Source organism: Tympanuchus pallidicinctus, unplaced genomic scaffold (genome assembly GCF_026119805.1).
Source record: "Tympanuchus pallidicinctus isolate F22 unplaced genomic scaffold, pur_lepc_1.0 scaffold2, whole genome shotgun sequence".
NCBI classification, from domain to species: domain Eukaryota; kingdom Metazoa; phylum Chordata; class Aves; order Galliformes; family Phasianidae; genus Tympanuchus; species Tympanuchus pallidicinctus.
Window position 1 is genome coordinate 21,011,263 of NW_026294721.1, and position 13,082 is coordinate 21,024,344.

Below are 13,082 nucleotides of genomic sequence, written 5' to 3' on the forward strand. Positions count from 1 at the left end.
ATTAAAATGGCTTCAAAGCGGAACGCGGTTGTCAGGCGTCGTTTGTGCCCGTGTCACGCAACGCTCGGTTTATGGCGAGTTAGGGACCCCTGGGGAAAAAAAAACACAAACCGAGCAAACGTACCTGGGTGTTCAGGGATCCCCAGGCGTGGTGTTTGTCCGACGGTGTTATAGGGGAGAAAAGGGTGAAGTTGTTGGCGTTGTCTTGCAGCCAACTCACAGAACGGTCTGTGCAGATGGAGTAAAACATCGGGAAGCTGGTAAGTTCTGTGCTGAGAAATCAAAACATTGTACAGTTGAGTTGTTTTGCAGCCCCGGTTTGACCCAACAATTTAGGGAGAGCAAAACGGCTACATGACTTTAAAAAACTAGATACTGGGCTCTTTTTGCTGTCCTCTGTGACTGAAGGTGCTATTTGGTCCTATGCTTCTCTATAAAATTTATAGGATTAAGTACTATAATCTCTGGATATGAAGAAAAGAGTCTGATGCAGTCATTCAAGAGGAAGAGTAGTCCCACTGATAGGAGTCACAACAGTTCTCGGTGCAAACACCCAGCATCAGCAACTTCAATTTCTCCAGCTTAAGCCAAAAGATTATTCTCTTGAATTTTGATACTTTGATACATTAGAATCATCTGGAAGCTGGTGGTGTTTTTTTTTTTCATGGGGGAAATTCCAATATTGTTTTAAGCTTATAATGGTAACATGTGTCATTTACCCTTTTTTTTTTTTCTTTTTTTTTTTTTTTTTTCTTTTTTAATGTGTGTGTGTCTCCAGCAAGTATTCAGTCTATTAGAAAAAGCTTGGTCTGGTTCCTCAGTGCATTTTGCTTGGCAGAAAACTTTGGGACATTTCCTTGCTGTAACAGGGTAAGATTGCAGATATTTACTGTATTTTCCACAGTAATCATTGAGAGAAGAGCCAAAAAAAACCAGTTGTTAAGTAAATTTGAACCAAAGCAAAATGTCTTACAGTTGCATATACATGATACTTCTGAGCTGTGTTACTGCAGTTATAAAATCTCAATGTAGGAAAAGTTCTTATTTGTAACTTGATGAAGAATAGACAATAATAGATGAAGAGAGGGAATAATTCTGTGTGTTAATCTTTTTAGAGGTGATCACACTGTGAAAATTTTTGATCGTCACGGTCAGAAGAGAAATGAAATAACTTTACCAGGGTAGGTACTAAGATGAGTTTCAGTTGTTTTTTCTTTTTTATTTTCAAAGTGTTCATGCAGTCTGAGAACTTCTTAGGAACAGATGGTGGCTGTACCTAGAAAAGAAAACAAATTGATGAGTATGTATGGAATATGAGGCACTAAAATCTGAGCTATGCTAAGTTGTCAAGGATAGCTGGAAATATACATCCTCATATCTGAAGCGTTATTTATTATTACTACTAATAATAAATAATAGAATCAATATGATTCATTAAAAATATTAGAAGATGCCTAGTATGATGGTAAGAATATAATGTGGTCATATACAGGATATCCATGTTATACTCTTTATGACTACAGTCTTGCCAGTGCCTGTTTTCTAGTGATTTGTATAGTAGTCTCACAGAGGATTGATATCCTGTGTTTTGGTGTCCTTTTGCTTGTATCACTGGCATAATGTATATGTTGGCATTTTTGCTTCAGGTTGGGAGTGTGCTTCTGAAGTGAATCTCCCTATTTTTCCTGCTTAATATGCTTTCGTTCACTCTGGAGAGTGATGTTTAGAGTATAGAAACTGGATTTCTCTCAGAAGAAATTTAAAAAGTGACGTCCTTTGGAAGATGTACTCTCACTGCTAAAAGGCAGCCAGTCCATCAGAACAGAGTACAGGTGGCCAGGTGTACACACTGTGACTTCATGCCCTCACATCACTGTGTTCTGTAAGTCTACTTGTGTTGGGCACCATTACCACCTGATGTAGCAGTAGGTATCTAAGAATGCAGTTCAGGGTATCAAATACTTCCTGCTCTAATAGTTGATGTCACAAAGGTTCTCTTACCATTCCATTGATAGAATTTTCTTTCTTTGATACTTATCAATTTTTTTCCTGTTTGTTTCTTTTTGTCCTTTTTATTCCCGTTCTCGATGTTCTGATTGGCTCGTGAGTGTTCATACATGTGTTTTGGGAATAGACAACTTTGGTTTTTCCAGACTAACCCCAGGAAGATTTTTAAAAAGGAGAACTTGAGTTGGAGGCTTATTGAGTTCATTTGTAGCAGTGTAAGTTTCAGCAGGATGCTTCTGAAGTTGCTTGTATTAGGAGTTTTAATCTGAGTAACAAGAACTAAGGCTTTCAAGGTAATGCCTTTTGAACCAGAAGCTGTGAACTTACATAGTGGAAAGAGAGTCTGCAGTGTATGGTACTTTATATGTGTGTGGTAAACAGTTCAGTTTCCAGTTCATCAGAAACTCTTGGATAAACCTGTTCAGATCATTCTGGGAACAATTTGCTAAAGGATTTTCCTGCTTCTGAAAGACTTTCTTATCCAGGGTCATTACACTTACTGAAGTAGAAGAAAAAATACCAACAATGAATGGAGTCTAAGAAGATAGGACCTTACAGGAGGTTTTCACTCTCTTGAAAATCCAAGTGGCGATATTTCAAGTGCTTCAGCTTGTGTCATTTTTATGAGATTTGAGTGTGGGCACGGCTGCTACAAAAATACACTTTCCAGATAAGTCTGTCGTGGGCTTGCTTGGTAGGAAAGGGGAAGGACAGGTACTTCAACTGCAGAATTACAGCTGTTTCTGTATACTTTTAAACATAGTTTAATGTAATTAACAAAACTACATGTTTTTTCTTCAGTAACTGTGTTGCTATGGACTGGGATAAGGATGGAGATACCTTAGCAATAATTGCAGACAGATGTAGTGCCATTTTTCTCTGGGATGCCAACACAAGCAAAACAAGCCAATTAGACAGTGGCATGAGGTAAGAGAGTTGTTTGTTTGTTTGTTTTTAAGAGGTGTTTTTGAAGACTTAGACCACTGTGAGCTGCTGCAGCAGCTTATTCCGTTACCTCATACAACTTTTTATTACTTCCATTATTTTGTGCACACTCAGGTAGTTCTGATACTTGTTTGTAGAGACTGTGTGCTTCCTTTAGAAGTTCTGCTTTGGTGTATATGGTTTCATAAAACTTCAAAACATGTATGCAAGTATGACCTCGTTGTGGCCTTCCAGTATTTGAAGAAAGCATTTAAGCGGGAGGGGGTATGACTGTTTACATGGGTTGATAGTGATAGGACAAGGGGATTTTAAACTGAGACAGGGAAGGTTTAGTTTGGATATTAGGAGGAAGTTTTTTTCACACAGGGGATGGTGACACACTGGAACAGGTTGCCCAAGGAAGGTGTGGATGCCCCATTCCTGGAGGCATTCAAGGCCAGGCTGGATGTGGCTCTGGGCAGCCTGGTCTGGTGGCTGGTGACCCTGCACACAGCAGGGGGTTGAAACTGGATGATCATTGTGGTCCTTTTCAACCCAGGCCATCCTATGATCCTATGAAAATGTTTTTGTAAGGACACAAAAGGAATCTACTATGGAAAATAATAATTTTCTTTATTTTAGGGATTCATTGTCTTTCTTATTATGGTCTCGAGTAGGAGCTTTACTTGCCGTTGGAACGACTAAGGGAAACTTACTTATATATAACCGTCAGACATCTCGCAAGATTCCTATTCTTGGTATGCATTGTTTTGTACCTGGGCTTGCACTTTGGAATGGTGGAGTTTTGTTAATATGCCTACTTTCCTTTTTTTGTTCTGTGTGAGAATATGCAAATCAAAAATTACGTTTAACTTTCATCATCTATTTTGTTGTTGTTACTGGAGTATTTCTGTAGTTCAGTGTGTTAGCTGTGTAAGACACCTGTGGACAGAAAAATTAAGGGTAGAAATTTAATTTAAATAAAAAATGGAAGAATAGGGGCTGTGCAAGTTCCTGGAAGGTCAAAACACTTCCATCTAGGATTGAAGGTTAAAAATTAAAATTTGACTATTGAATTGTAAGTTTCTTTGCATTCTGATAATCTGCATTTGAGTGGCCAAATACAGTGTATTTCTGAACCAGATTTTTTGTTTTGTTTTGTTCATTTGTGTTGTATGTTTCTTTTCCAGGTAAGCACACTAAGCGAATTACTTGTGGTTGTTGGAGCACTGAAAACCTCTTGGCTCTGGGTGGTGAAGACAAAATGATTACTATAAGCAATCAGGAAGGGGATACTATAAGACAGGTAGTGTTTATAATCTCTGATTTTAAGACATACATGGATACCCCTGGTTCTTGGGAGAGCTAGAGAGCTACAGTGTAAGGGGTGTTGATGCTTTGTTCCATATCTCTTCTTTCAGGGACAAGGAGGCTTTGAGAAAACTTATAACAGGAGGAGTGCAGATCTAAATGTTTGAACGTGTGTGTTATGCAGCATAATTGATGGTATTAGGATCTTGATAGCTCTGCTTCTCTTATCTGTTATCCTGGCCTATATCTTTTACAGGAGAATCCTAGGAGTGCAATTTTAAGTTGACTTGCTCAGTAGCAGCACAGGACAGGTCACTCACAACTGTTTATAAAGTCTTTAGAGTTTGTTTTGCTTTAGATTGGTTAAAAAAGGATCTTGCCTCTGGTATTCAGTGATTTCTTCCAGGCTGGCCCTCTCACATCCTTGAGAGGCTAATTTCAGTGTTTCATGTAAGTATATTCAGATTCTCTTCTCAAGCATTCCATTTGCTTGCACAGATGAGTCCTTCCAAGCAATGACAGTTGCTGCACAATATGCAAATGAATATAATTCTCTTTCTACATTTAACAAATGCTGTTTCACTCATGGTTTTCAAAGGTCTTTCGTAGCTCACTTCATACACTAACATCTTTATGTCTGAAGGCCAATGTGAATGAAGAAATAATAAATTAAGTTTTTAGGATGTGTCTGTACTTTAACCTAGCTAGCTTCTGTAGGAGAAGCAGTGTAGTTCAGACAGCAAAGACAAAATAAGGTTTCCTTATGAGGTTTTCTAACCTCATATTGACTACAAAAGCAACTACTTTGCTGTCACTGCATGGACCAGGTGGTTTTTATTATTGCTGTTATACATTGTAAATATTGCATATATCATTTATGGTGATTATTCTCTCTGATACTGCACTGCAATAATCTTGTTTCTATTGTATCAGTTAGTGCTGTTTGTAAAGCATTGTTGTGCAGAGCTTCCTATTCATTTGGATCTTTCCCTATCTAAATTTCTAACTTGTTAAGATACTTTTCAGCATCATTCATGGTAACACATCCTTATGATTCAAACTAATTTCATGTTTTTTTCAACTTTTTTCATTTTTGTTACTAAATGCTGTAGCAATTCTTAATGCTTAAATATACAGGGCAGAAATAATGCAATTATTTATCATTGATATTTGCTGCATTTTGTACTGATTTTTCAATCTGAATTTCTTTCTTGCAGACCTCAGTGAGTTCAGATCCCAGTGATATGCAGTTCTCAGTTATGAAGACTGATGAAAGAATATCAACCAGAGAAAGCACAGTAAGAAGTCAATACAAAATCCTGCAAAAAGTGTTTATTTGATGTTTCAAGGTTTCTGCTTGTAACCAGTGTTGGCCAGAAAGTAATTTTACTTTTTCCTTGACTCAGTACTTTACTTTGAAGCTTTAATTCTCCCTATCTCCCCCCCACCCTCACCCCCAACCCCAGGTACCTTTATTTTCAAGCTTTGCCCCTTTGCTCATTAAGGATGTGTCCATGAAAACATGGTGGCTAGCAGTAAGATAAATGACAGTAGTTTTGCAGTAATTTTAAACACAATAGACAGAGGTAAGTGTGGGTACTTAGAATACCCAATATAACTGTGCAACAGTGCATGCAGTGGTATGTGGGAAACAGGAAAAGTCTCAACTATGGAGATGGTTTTCAGCAGTCAGTTTTGGAAACAGATCAGCACTCATTGGGTTTTTGTCTTGTGCAAATCTCAGTGTTGATGAGCCTAGAAAGCCATCTGTTAAACCTTTCCTATAAGCACGATGCTCTCTCTAAATGGCTACACTTTCACTGACTTCATAATCTTTCTTGAGGGAATCAAGTTCCATTGGATCCATCAGTGATGAAGTACAGAAAAATGGGGTAATGATGAGTGTAGCAGCACATATTAGTAAGCGATCAGTAACAAAGTACCAAAATGAGGCAGAAAATTCATGGATGGCAAAGTGATACTGTGTTTACAATTAGTCCAGATGTTATACTTAAATATGGACAGCATAATTAAAATTTCACAGTCAGATATAATCTATGCAGGATAGAATTTCTCCTGTATTATATTGACAAGGACTTGCAGGAGTGTTTTTCTTCTCTGCATGAAGTGCTTTCTATTCCTAGGGAAATTTTAATTAACAAACATTTTGAAAATGCAGGAACTTTGTCACTTTGATTTTCCCTGCTACTCTGGGGGGTGTGCAATATCCTAGGCTTTTCTATTACTGTTTTTTATTACAGCTCTCAAGTTTGCTGTAGAATGTTGAGGAAGATCTCTAAGTCTGTAGTCCTTGGTGTTAGACTTGAAGAGTCCGTCAGCAGTTTAAACCAGATAGCATTTATTATCTGCTCTTGTAGAAAGTTTGGCTTGATAATGATCACTTCCATTCTTTTACTTACGACACTGGAAAAAAAACCCTTCAAGTTGGAGCAAAGTAAGCAGTGTGTTAACATGCATCACAATATAAAACAATTCTTGTACCTTTCTAAGAGAGTTTAAGAAATTGTATTTCTTAAACGTTTCATTGTTAATTTGCAGTGGAGTTGTAAGCAAACTACCTCAAGTGACAGAAATAAAACTTTAAATTTGGAGTTAATTTAGGAATTACAGGGCAGACTTTAAGTTTGTACTTCTGAATTAATGGATTTTTTAGGTAATTTTTTTTCTCAATTTGAAAATACCTCCTATTTCAAAGTACAGCTTTGTATTTTAACCTTCCAGCTCTTTACAAAAATAGTCTTCTTTTTAGACAAGGGGGACTGGAACAAAATTAACTTGTAAACAGCCTGTCAAAATTCTTCATTAAAGAATAAGGTGAAACAATTTCTCCTTCCTTGCTTTTTTCTAAAATTAGTGTTTTACTTTTGTCTAACAGTCACATGCTCTGGTAGCAAAAATGGTATTAAATAGTAGTTTACTCAACCTCTCTTCAACTCTTCAACTCAAGTCCAGCAATGATCCAGGTTTCATCAAATTAAATTATATACCTAGATTGATAACAAACTGAAAAGATGTGTGTAAAGAAAGCTGAGCAGACTTTCTTACTTGAAATAGCAATATTCTGATAGTCTTCCCTTCAGCTTTCCAGATAGAAGTTCTGTGGATCAAAAAACACATTGTAGTGCAAGTGAGAGTAGTCCAACAAGATGCATGTGATCTCCTGTCTTTCCTCCGAAGAAGTGGGGCTCTCCTAATGCTTCTGCAGGGACAAGTGCTGAATTTGAGATGTGTGTTCCACTGGGCTTGCATTTAGAACTGTGAACCACTGACTCACAGGGGAATAGCCTGAAAATCTCTTCCATTATTAATAAGGATTCAGGATTCAAATTCATAGCATTCTAAAGGATTATTGTAAGTTCCAAATCTCATCTTTTAGTGAGGGTGTTGAGCCTTATTTTAATGTGACTCTTTACCTCCTGAGTTAATTTTTTCTTTTCATTCATTGGCAGGTAAGTGTAGTGGTTGGCAAGAAGACTCTATTTCTTTTTAATTTGAATGATCCTGATAACCCAATTGATCTGAAATTTCAGCAGCCTTATGGCAATATTGTAACCTACAGATGGTAAGCAGAGCTTCCTTACTGCAGCATTCTCATATTAACAAGCTGAGGATTTCCTCAGTCGTTCTGATAAATGCTAAAAATGAAAACATGTATCCATTGCTCACAACGAACTTTTCTTAAATGTATGAAGCTAGGTTTCCTAATTTTTAACAATTCAATGGCTGAGAAGGTAGGATTGCCAAAACATAATTGCCCCTGGTATGTTCTGCTTTAGAATGGTAATACTGTTACTGTCCTGACAATAGATAAAATTGAGGGCTCAGTAGGTTTGGGTGAGTTGCTAGTGGAAGAGCTATGGTGGAGTTGCATCTTTCAGCTACTTTGTTTACAAAGTTAGGTAAAGTTTTTGTAGCTCCCTGCTAGGTGATATTCCTTTGCAGAAATTCTGAGCTAGAAGTTTCAGCTCTGCACCCAGAAGTACCTGTAGTGTTTCTGTATTTTTGAATTGTGACACGGTGTCTGTTCAGTCAGTGTGCTGTTAACATTTAATGCTTACGCTTAAATTCTGTAGCTGAATGTTCTTTATTTTGGGGCACCTGACAAGGTGTGCCCAGATTTTTTCCTTTGTAATATTGTATTTTTTCCCAACTAAGCAGATGAGACATTTGTTTGGATTAACCTTGGCATGCTTGTAACTATTTCTGTTTTAACCTGCTAATTTGTACTTGACACCGTGAATATGAAACTATCTATTCACAAACGCACACTCTGGCTTTACTGCTGTTTGTAGCAGTGTGCTTTAAGGGCTGAATGACTGCCATTATTATTTTTAGCATAGCTTTGATAAAAACAGAGTCAACAATAACCTTGAAATTGAAGTTTCCACCTCCTGGCACGTTTATACTAATGAAGATACCAAAGTTCTTTCTCCTAGCATCACTGCCATCTATGCTGCTTGCAGAAAGGGGCACAAAAGAATGTAGAAGAGAGGATAAAAGAGGATTTGGGATTGAATGCTGAGCACCCTTGTGTGACAGATTTGTATTTGTTCTTTAGGAATCTTTGATTGTTTTTCCATTAATCTGTATTATACCCTGTTGTTCTTGGATTCCCATAGTTGGATTCCCATAACTTGATTATTTTTCCCATTACAAAGAGGGGTTGACAGATTACCTCAGTAGCCTGAAAGAAAATGCATTTTGCATAATACATAAATAAATCTCTTTTGTTATTTTTTTTTTCTTTTTATCAGGTATGGTGATGGCTACATTATGATTGGTTTCTCACGAGGGTGTTTTGTAGTCATCTCTACACACATTCGTGAGATAGGTCAAGAAATCTTTCAAGCTCACAATCATAAAGATAATCTAAGCAGCATTGCTATATCACAGTCATTAAACAAAGCTGCATCGGGTGGTGACAATTGGTAAGTGACCGTTTTTATTCATAAGGAATAGACTTCATCTCATGTAATTCTAGCTGTTTGGCATTAGAGCTAGTCTTCAAGGCTTCCAAAGAAGTCTGTGAAGAGAAGATGAGAAGAATTGCTCTCTGGAACTGCCTCTTTGCCTAAAGGTAGAAGAAGCTAATCTTGACCAACATCTCTGCACTTTCACTTAACTTTATTGTCATTAATTGTGTTTTTAGGGTTGTTTTGTTTTTTTCAAGTAGATAAAATTCAATACTGATTCTTTTTCTAATCTGTTATTCATCAACTGAAAAGTCCTAATTTCTTTACTATGGTTGATTGGACATAGATGCTTAGCAATGTTTTTAAACATTAATTTAAACTATTCATTCAAATCTGTACTGAATGTACTGATAGCCTGACAACTTCTGCCACTTGGTCTTAACTGCAATCTAGAGAAAAGTATAAATGTGCAAGCAATTAAGGAGAAAGTAGTTACAGACTGGAGTTCTTCCAAAATATATTGTGCATATGATAGAACATGCCCTACAGCTCCTCTTCCACTACTTCCTGTTCCTGTGATAACTAAATTCTTCGGTGGAGAAGAAGCTGAGGGACAGCAGTAGTCTGTTCTGTCCTCAGTTCTCCGTGTGACCTTACAGGCTGTTGATTTAAGACACTTGCACATCGAGAGTTAGATACCTATGAGAAAGGCATGGTACAACTCCACATCAGTTGTACAATAAGTATGGTTTTTTAAGCCATTCTTTCACACATACTAGGTAACATGAAAGCACATGAAAGCTATCAGTGTCTTCACTCCTCGTGTGTGTACATTGCTCTTTAGGAAATTTTAGATATTCTGCATTCGTGCTCTCATTTTGTTCCATTAGGCTGTCTTAACTGGGTTGGGTTGAGTTTCTTACAATTTATGGTGACTGAGAATTATGTGAGTGAGAAAGACTGTTTATTTTTGTTTTAGTATTAAAATTCATGATCTGTCAGACCTGAGAAAGATGTATGCCATAATAAACTTGGATGATGAAAACAAAGGTATGTTAGTAATTTCCTTGAGGGTGGCAATTTTTATAAATCAGGTAAAAAATAGAATTTTGTGCTTGTTTACATGTATGTATTAAAAAAAGTATTGTTGAAAAACTATGTAAAAATGGAATTTATTATGAAGTTTTTATTTCCCACCTAATATGCATTAGGTGATCCGCAGCAAAAATGAGAACATACGGTTATTTTTTGAAAGCTTTATTTTATCTTTTTGAGGAATAGAGAAGTGCAGCTCTAAGAATGTTTGATCAATCAGAGTTTGTTAGGTTTTAGGCTTGTGACTTTTTTGTGTGAGTTTGTGTTTTTTCATCTGCAATATGATATATTCAGGTAATAGGATAACGCAGATAGTTTTCTACTTCTTTCCATGTTTTTTGGGTGGGTGAATTTCTTAATGCTCTTCTGCATCTCATTTACTTAGGGGGGATGATACTTAATCTGGTACACAAGTTTTCCTCCAGTGGCTTCCAGAACATTCTTGTGAGGCAGTGCTCTTAGGTAGTGAGTTACCACTATTATATTGTGTATCTGAAAGTATTTCAGTCAAGTCTTTACTCTTAGGAAGATGCTAAATTAGTAGATTTTGGGTTTTGTCCGAATGATTCTATTTTATCTTGGAAATATTTTAATTGGTTTGGTTTGAATACATTAGTACCTATATTCCTAGGTGTGAATTCCTCCTACTGTTACATTTCAAAGTGAAAACGTTGCTTCTTTGTTTCATTTCAGTAGCCAAAGAAATGATCTTTTGCCAAAACTTGTAAATGTTTTAGGTGTCAATCAACTGGCTTGGACAGATGATGGGCAGCTGTTGGCAGTATCTACACGAAGAGCATCCCTGCATGTTTTCTTGACAAAGCTTCCAGTCCTTGGCGATACTTGCAGTACGCGGATTGCTTACCTCACTTCTCTTCTTGAAGTTACTGTAGCCAATCATGTGGAGAGAGTATGATAACCATTTCCTTTTAAACTTCATTTGGATAAAAGGAGAGTAAGAATGACTAATGGATGGAAACTGATACTGCTTTTCTTACAGGAGCTACCAGTTACTGTCTCTGTTGAAGTAGAGCCCAGTTTCATTGCTGTTGGTGTTTATCATTTGGCTGTAGGAATGAACAATCGGGCTTGGTTTTATTTGCTTGGAGAAAACAGTAAGCATTAATTTCATTCTCTTATTTTAAGCAGCCACATCGTTGCTTGTCTTTTTTAATAACTGTGGTATTATGCTTAGCAGTGCTGGACATTCTGCATTGTGCAATTAAAAAGAATGAATTACCAAATATCCCTATTAGGACAAAATAATGATTTTCCCAAACTGAAGAAGTTATTACAAAACATTGTAATTAAATGTAATAAAACTTCAAGTTCCAGATATTGGTAATGAAATGCTGAATGTTTCTCTCTCTCTGTAGATGTGAAAAAGCTTAAAGATGCAGAGTATCTGGGTACAGTAGCAAGCATGCATCTTAATTCTGATTACGCTGCTGCTCTCTTTGAGGGTAAAGTCCAGTTGCATATGGTAAGAGCTCAGTCAGTTTGGATTTCTGAATTAGTAGATTTAAGCCTGAACAAGTTCAAGAAATCTTTAAAATGAGATAATGTGGAGTAATCTTCTGTTAATGGAGATAGAAATAAAGTTCTTTATTTTCTATGCTGGCTAATGAAAATATAAAACTGATTTTCTGGAAACTTTAGAAATATAAGCTAGTCTAGAACAAGTGAGAGAAGCTGTTTTCTTGTGAATTGTTTGTGTGATAGGAAACTCGTTTCTGGACAGCTTGATACAGACAAAACTCTGATATCAACAGTGTAGTTACAGTGCAGACTTTAAGTTCATTTTTTTCTTATGTTTAGATAGAAGGTGAAGGTGTGGATGCTCAGGAAGAAAGAGAAACTCGACTCTTCCCAGCAGATGATGATAAATACCGAATTTTGTGCCATGCTTTAACTGGTGACTTCCTCATATACGGCACAGACGTGAGTATTATCTCTGTTCTTAAGGACCTTTTAAAATTGAATATATTTCTGTTCAAATGATTTGAATTATTATCATTTTTTGAAGAAAAAATGATGTTACTGAGAAATTCACTTTGGATTATTTTCTATGCAAAATTGCATCCAACTTTCCCTTACAGTTGCACTTATATGAGATGTTTTGGCAGGAATGTTGTCTTACTAATGTCTGGTTCAAAACACTGCTTTTTAGTAGCAGAATGTAATTTTGTTGTAGTAGTGAGATAATTGGCAGTCAAAGTATCTTCCAGATATAAGAAAAAAAGCATAGGGCTTATTTTGAATATATTGATTCAAGTGGTAACATGATAGATGTGGACTCAAAGATAATGAGGTAAGCAAGTGTTATAGTGTAAATGCAGGTCTCAGCTTACTATTGAACCATTTGACAGATGATAGGGATATTTGTTTTTTATTTTTGTAAGTGTTTCAACAGGAGAAAAATTTAGGAGGACACTGAAGAATAACATGAAAATGGACTTTTCAGGAGATTTTCCTCTGTATGAGGCATATTTTTTTTGTTTTAGTATTTTCTGCTGCAGGGAATACAGGGCACATTTGACATTGTACTGTGCTCTTTCTGACACACTGTGATGTCCTGACCTTTCAGAGGAAAGACAGAGCTGCTTTCTCTGCTCTTATCACTGATTTACTCATTTGAATGGTTTTGTAGCAGTTGAGGGCTTTCCTGTTTCCTCAGGTGCCTTTTTAGCTAGTTAAAACTAGTACTGATAAATTTTAAATGCTAAATTTGGAACTGATCAATTTGGTGTGTGCAAGTTTTACAGTTGACTTCAAAAGCCGCCTTTTAGCTCTGGTGTTCTTGTTTGTGCA

At 36.6% G+C, this 13,082-nt stretch overlaps 2 protein-coding genes across 6 annotated transcripts in view; one reads left to right on the top strand and one right to left on the bottom strand.

Annotated features, from left to right (window-relative positions):
• The window catches only part of RPL9 (ribosomal protein L9), a 228,772-nt gene that overhangs the window by 128,625 nt on the left and 87,065 nt on the right, over nt 1-13,082 (bottom strand). The gene's annotated exons all lie outside the window — the stretch shown is intronic.
• WDR19 (WD repeat domain 19) overlaps nt 1-13,082 on the top strand; it is a 37,844-nt gene that overhangs the window by 429 nt on the left and 24,333 nt on the right. For 3 of the 5 annotated variants that reach the window (XM_052681720.1, XM_052681722.1, XM_052681721.1), the window contains exons 2-14: nt 779-870; nt 1,116-1,181; nt 2,809-2,934; nt 3,574-3,689; nt 4,122-4,237; nt 5,460-5,540; nt 7,713-7,825; nt 9,018-9,191; nt 10,156-10,226; nt 11,009-11,181; nt 11,272-11,386; nt 11,648-11,754; nt 12,090-12,212. In XM_052681720.1, the coding sequence (XP_052537680.1) occupies nt 779-870; nt 1,116-1,181; nt 2,809-2,934; nt 3,574-3,689; nt 4,122-4,237; nt 5,460-5,540; nt 7,713-7,825; nt 9,018-9,191; nt 10,156-10,226; nt 11,009-11,181; nt 11,272-11,386; nt 11,648-11,754; nt 12,090-12,212 (1,473 nt within the window). Of the gene's footprint in view, nt 1-46; nt 261-778; nt 871-1,115; nt 1,182-1,665; nt 1,883-2,808; nt 2,935-3,573; nt 3,690-4,121; nt 4,238-5,459; nt 5,541-7,712; nt 7,826-9,017; nt 9,192-10,155; nt 10,227-11,008; nt 11,182-11,271; nt 11,387-11,647; nt 11,755-12,089; nt 12,213-13,082 lie in introns of those variants that run through there. The other 2 variants (XM_052681724.1, XM_052681723.1) reach the window with 2 other exon arrangements.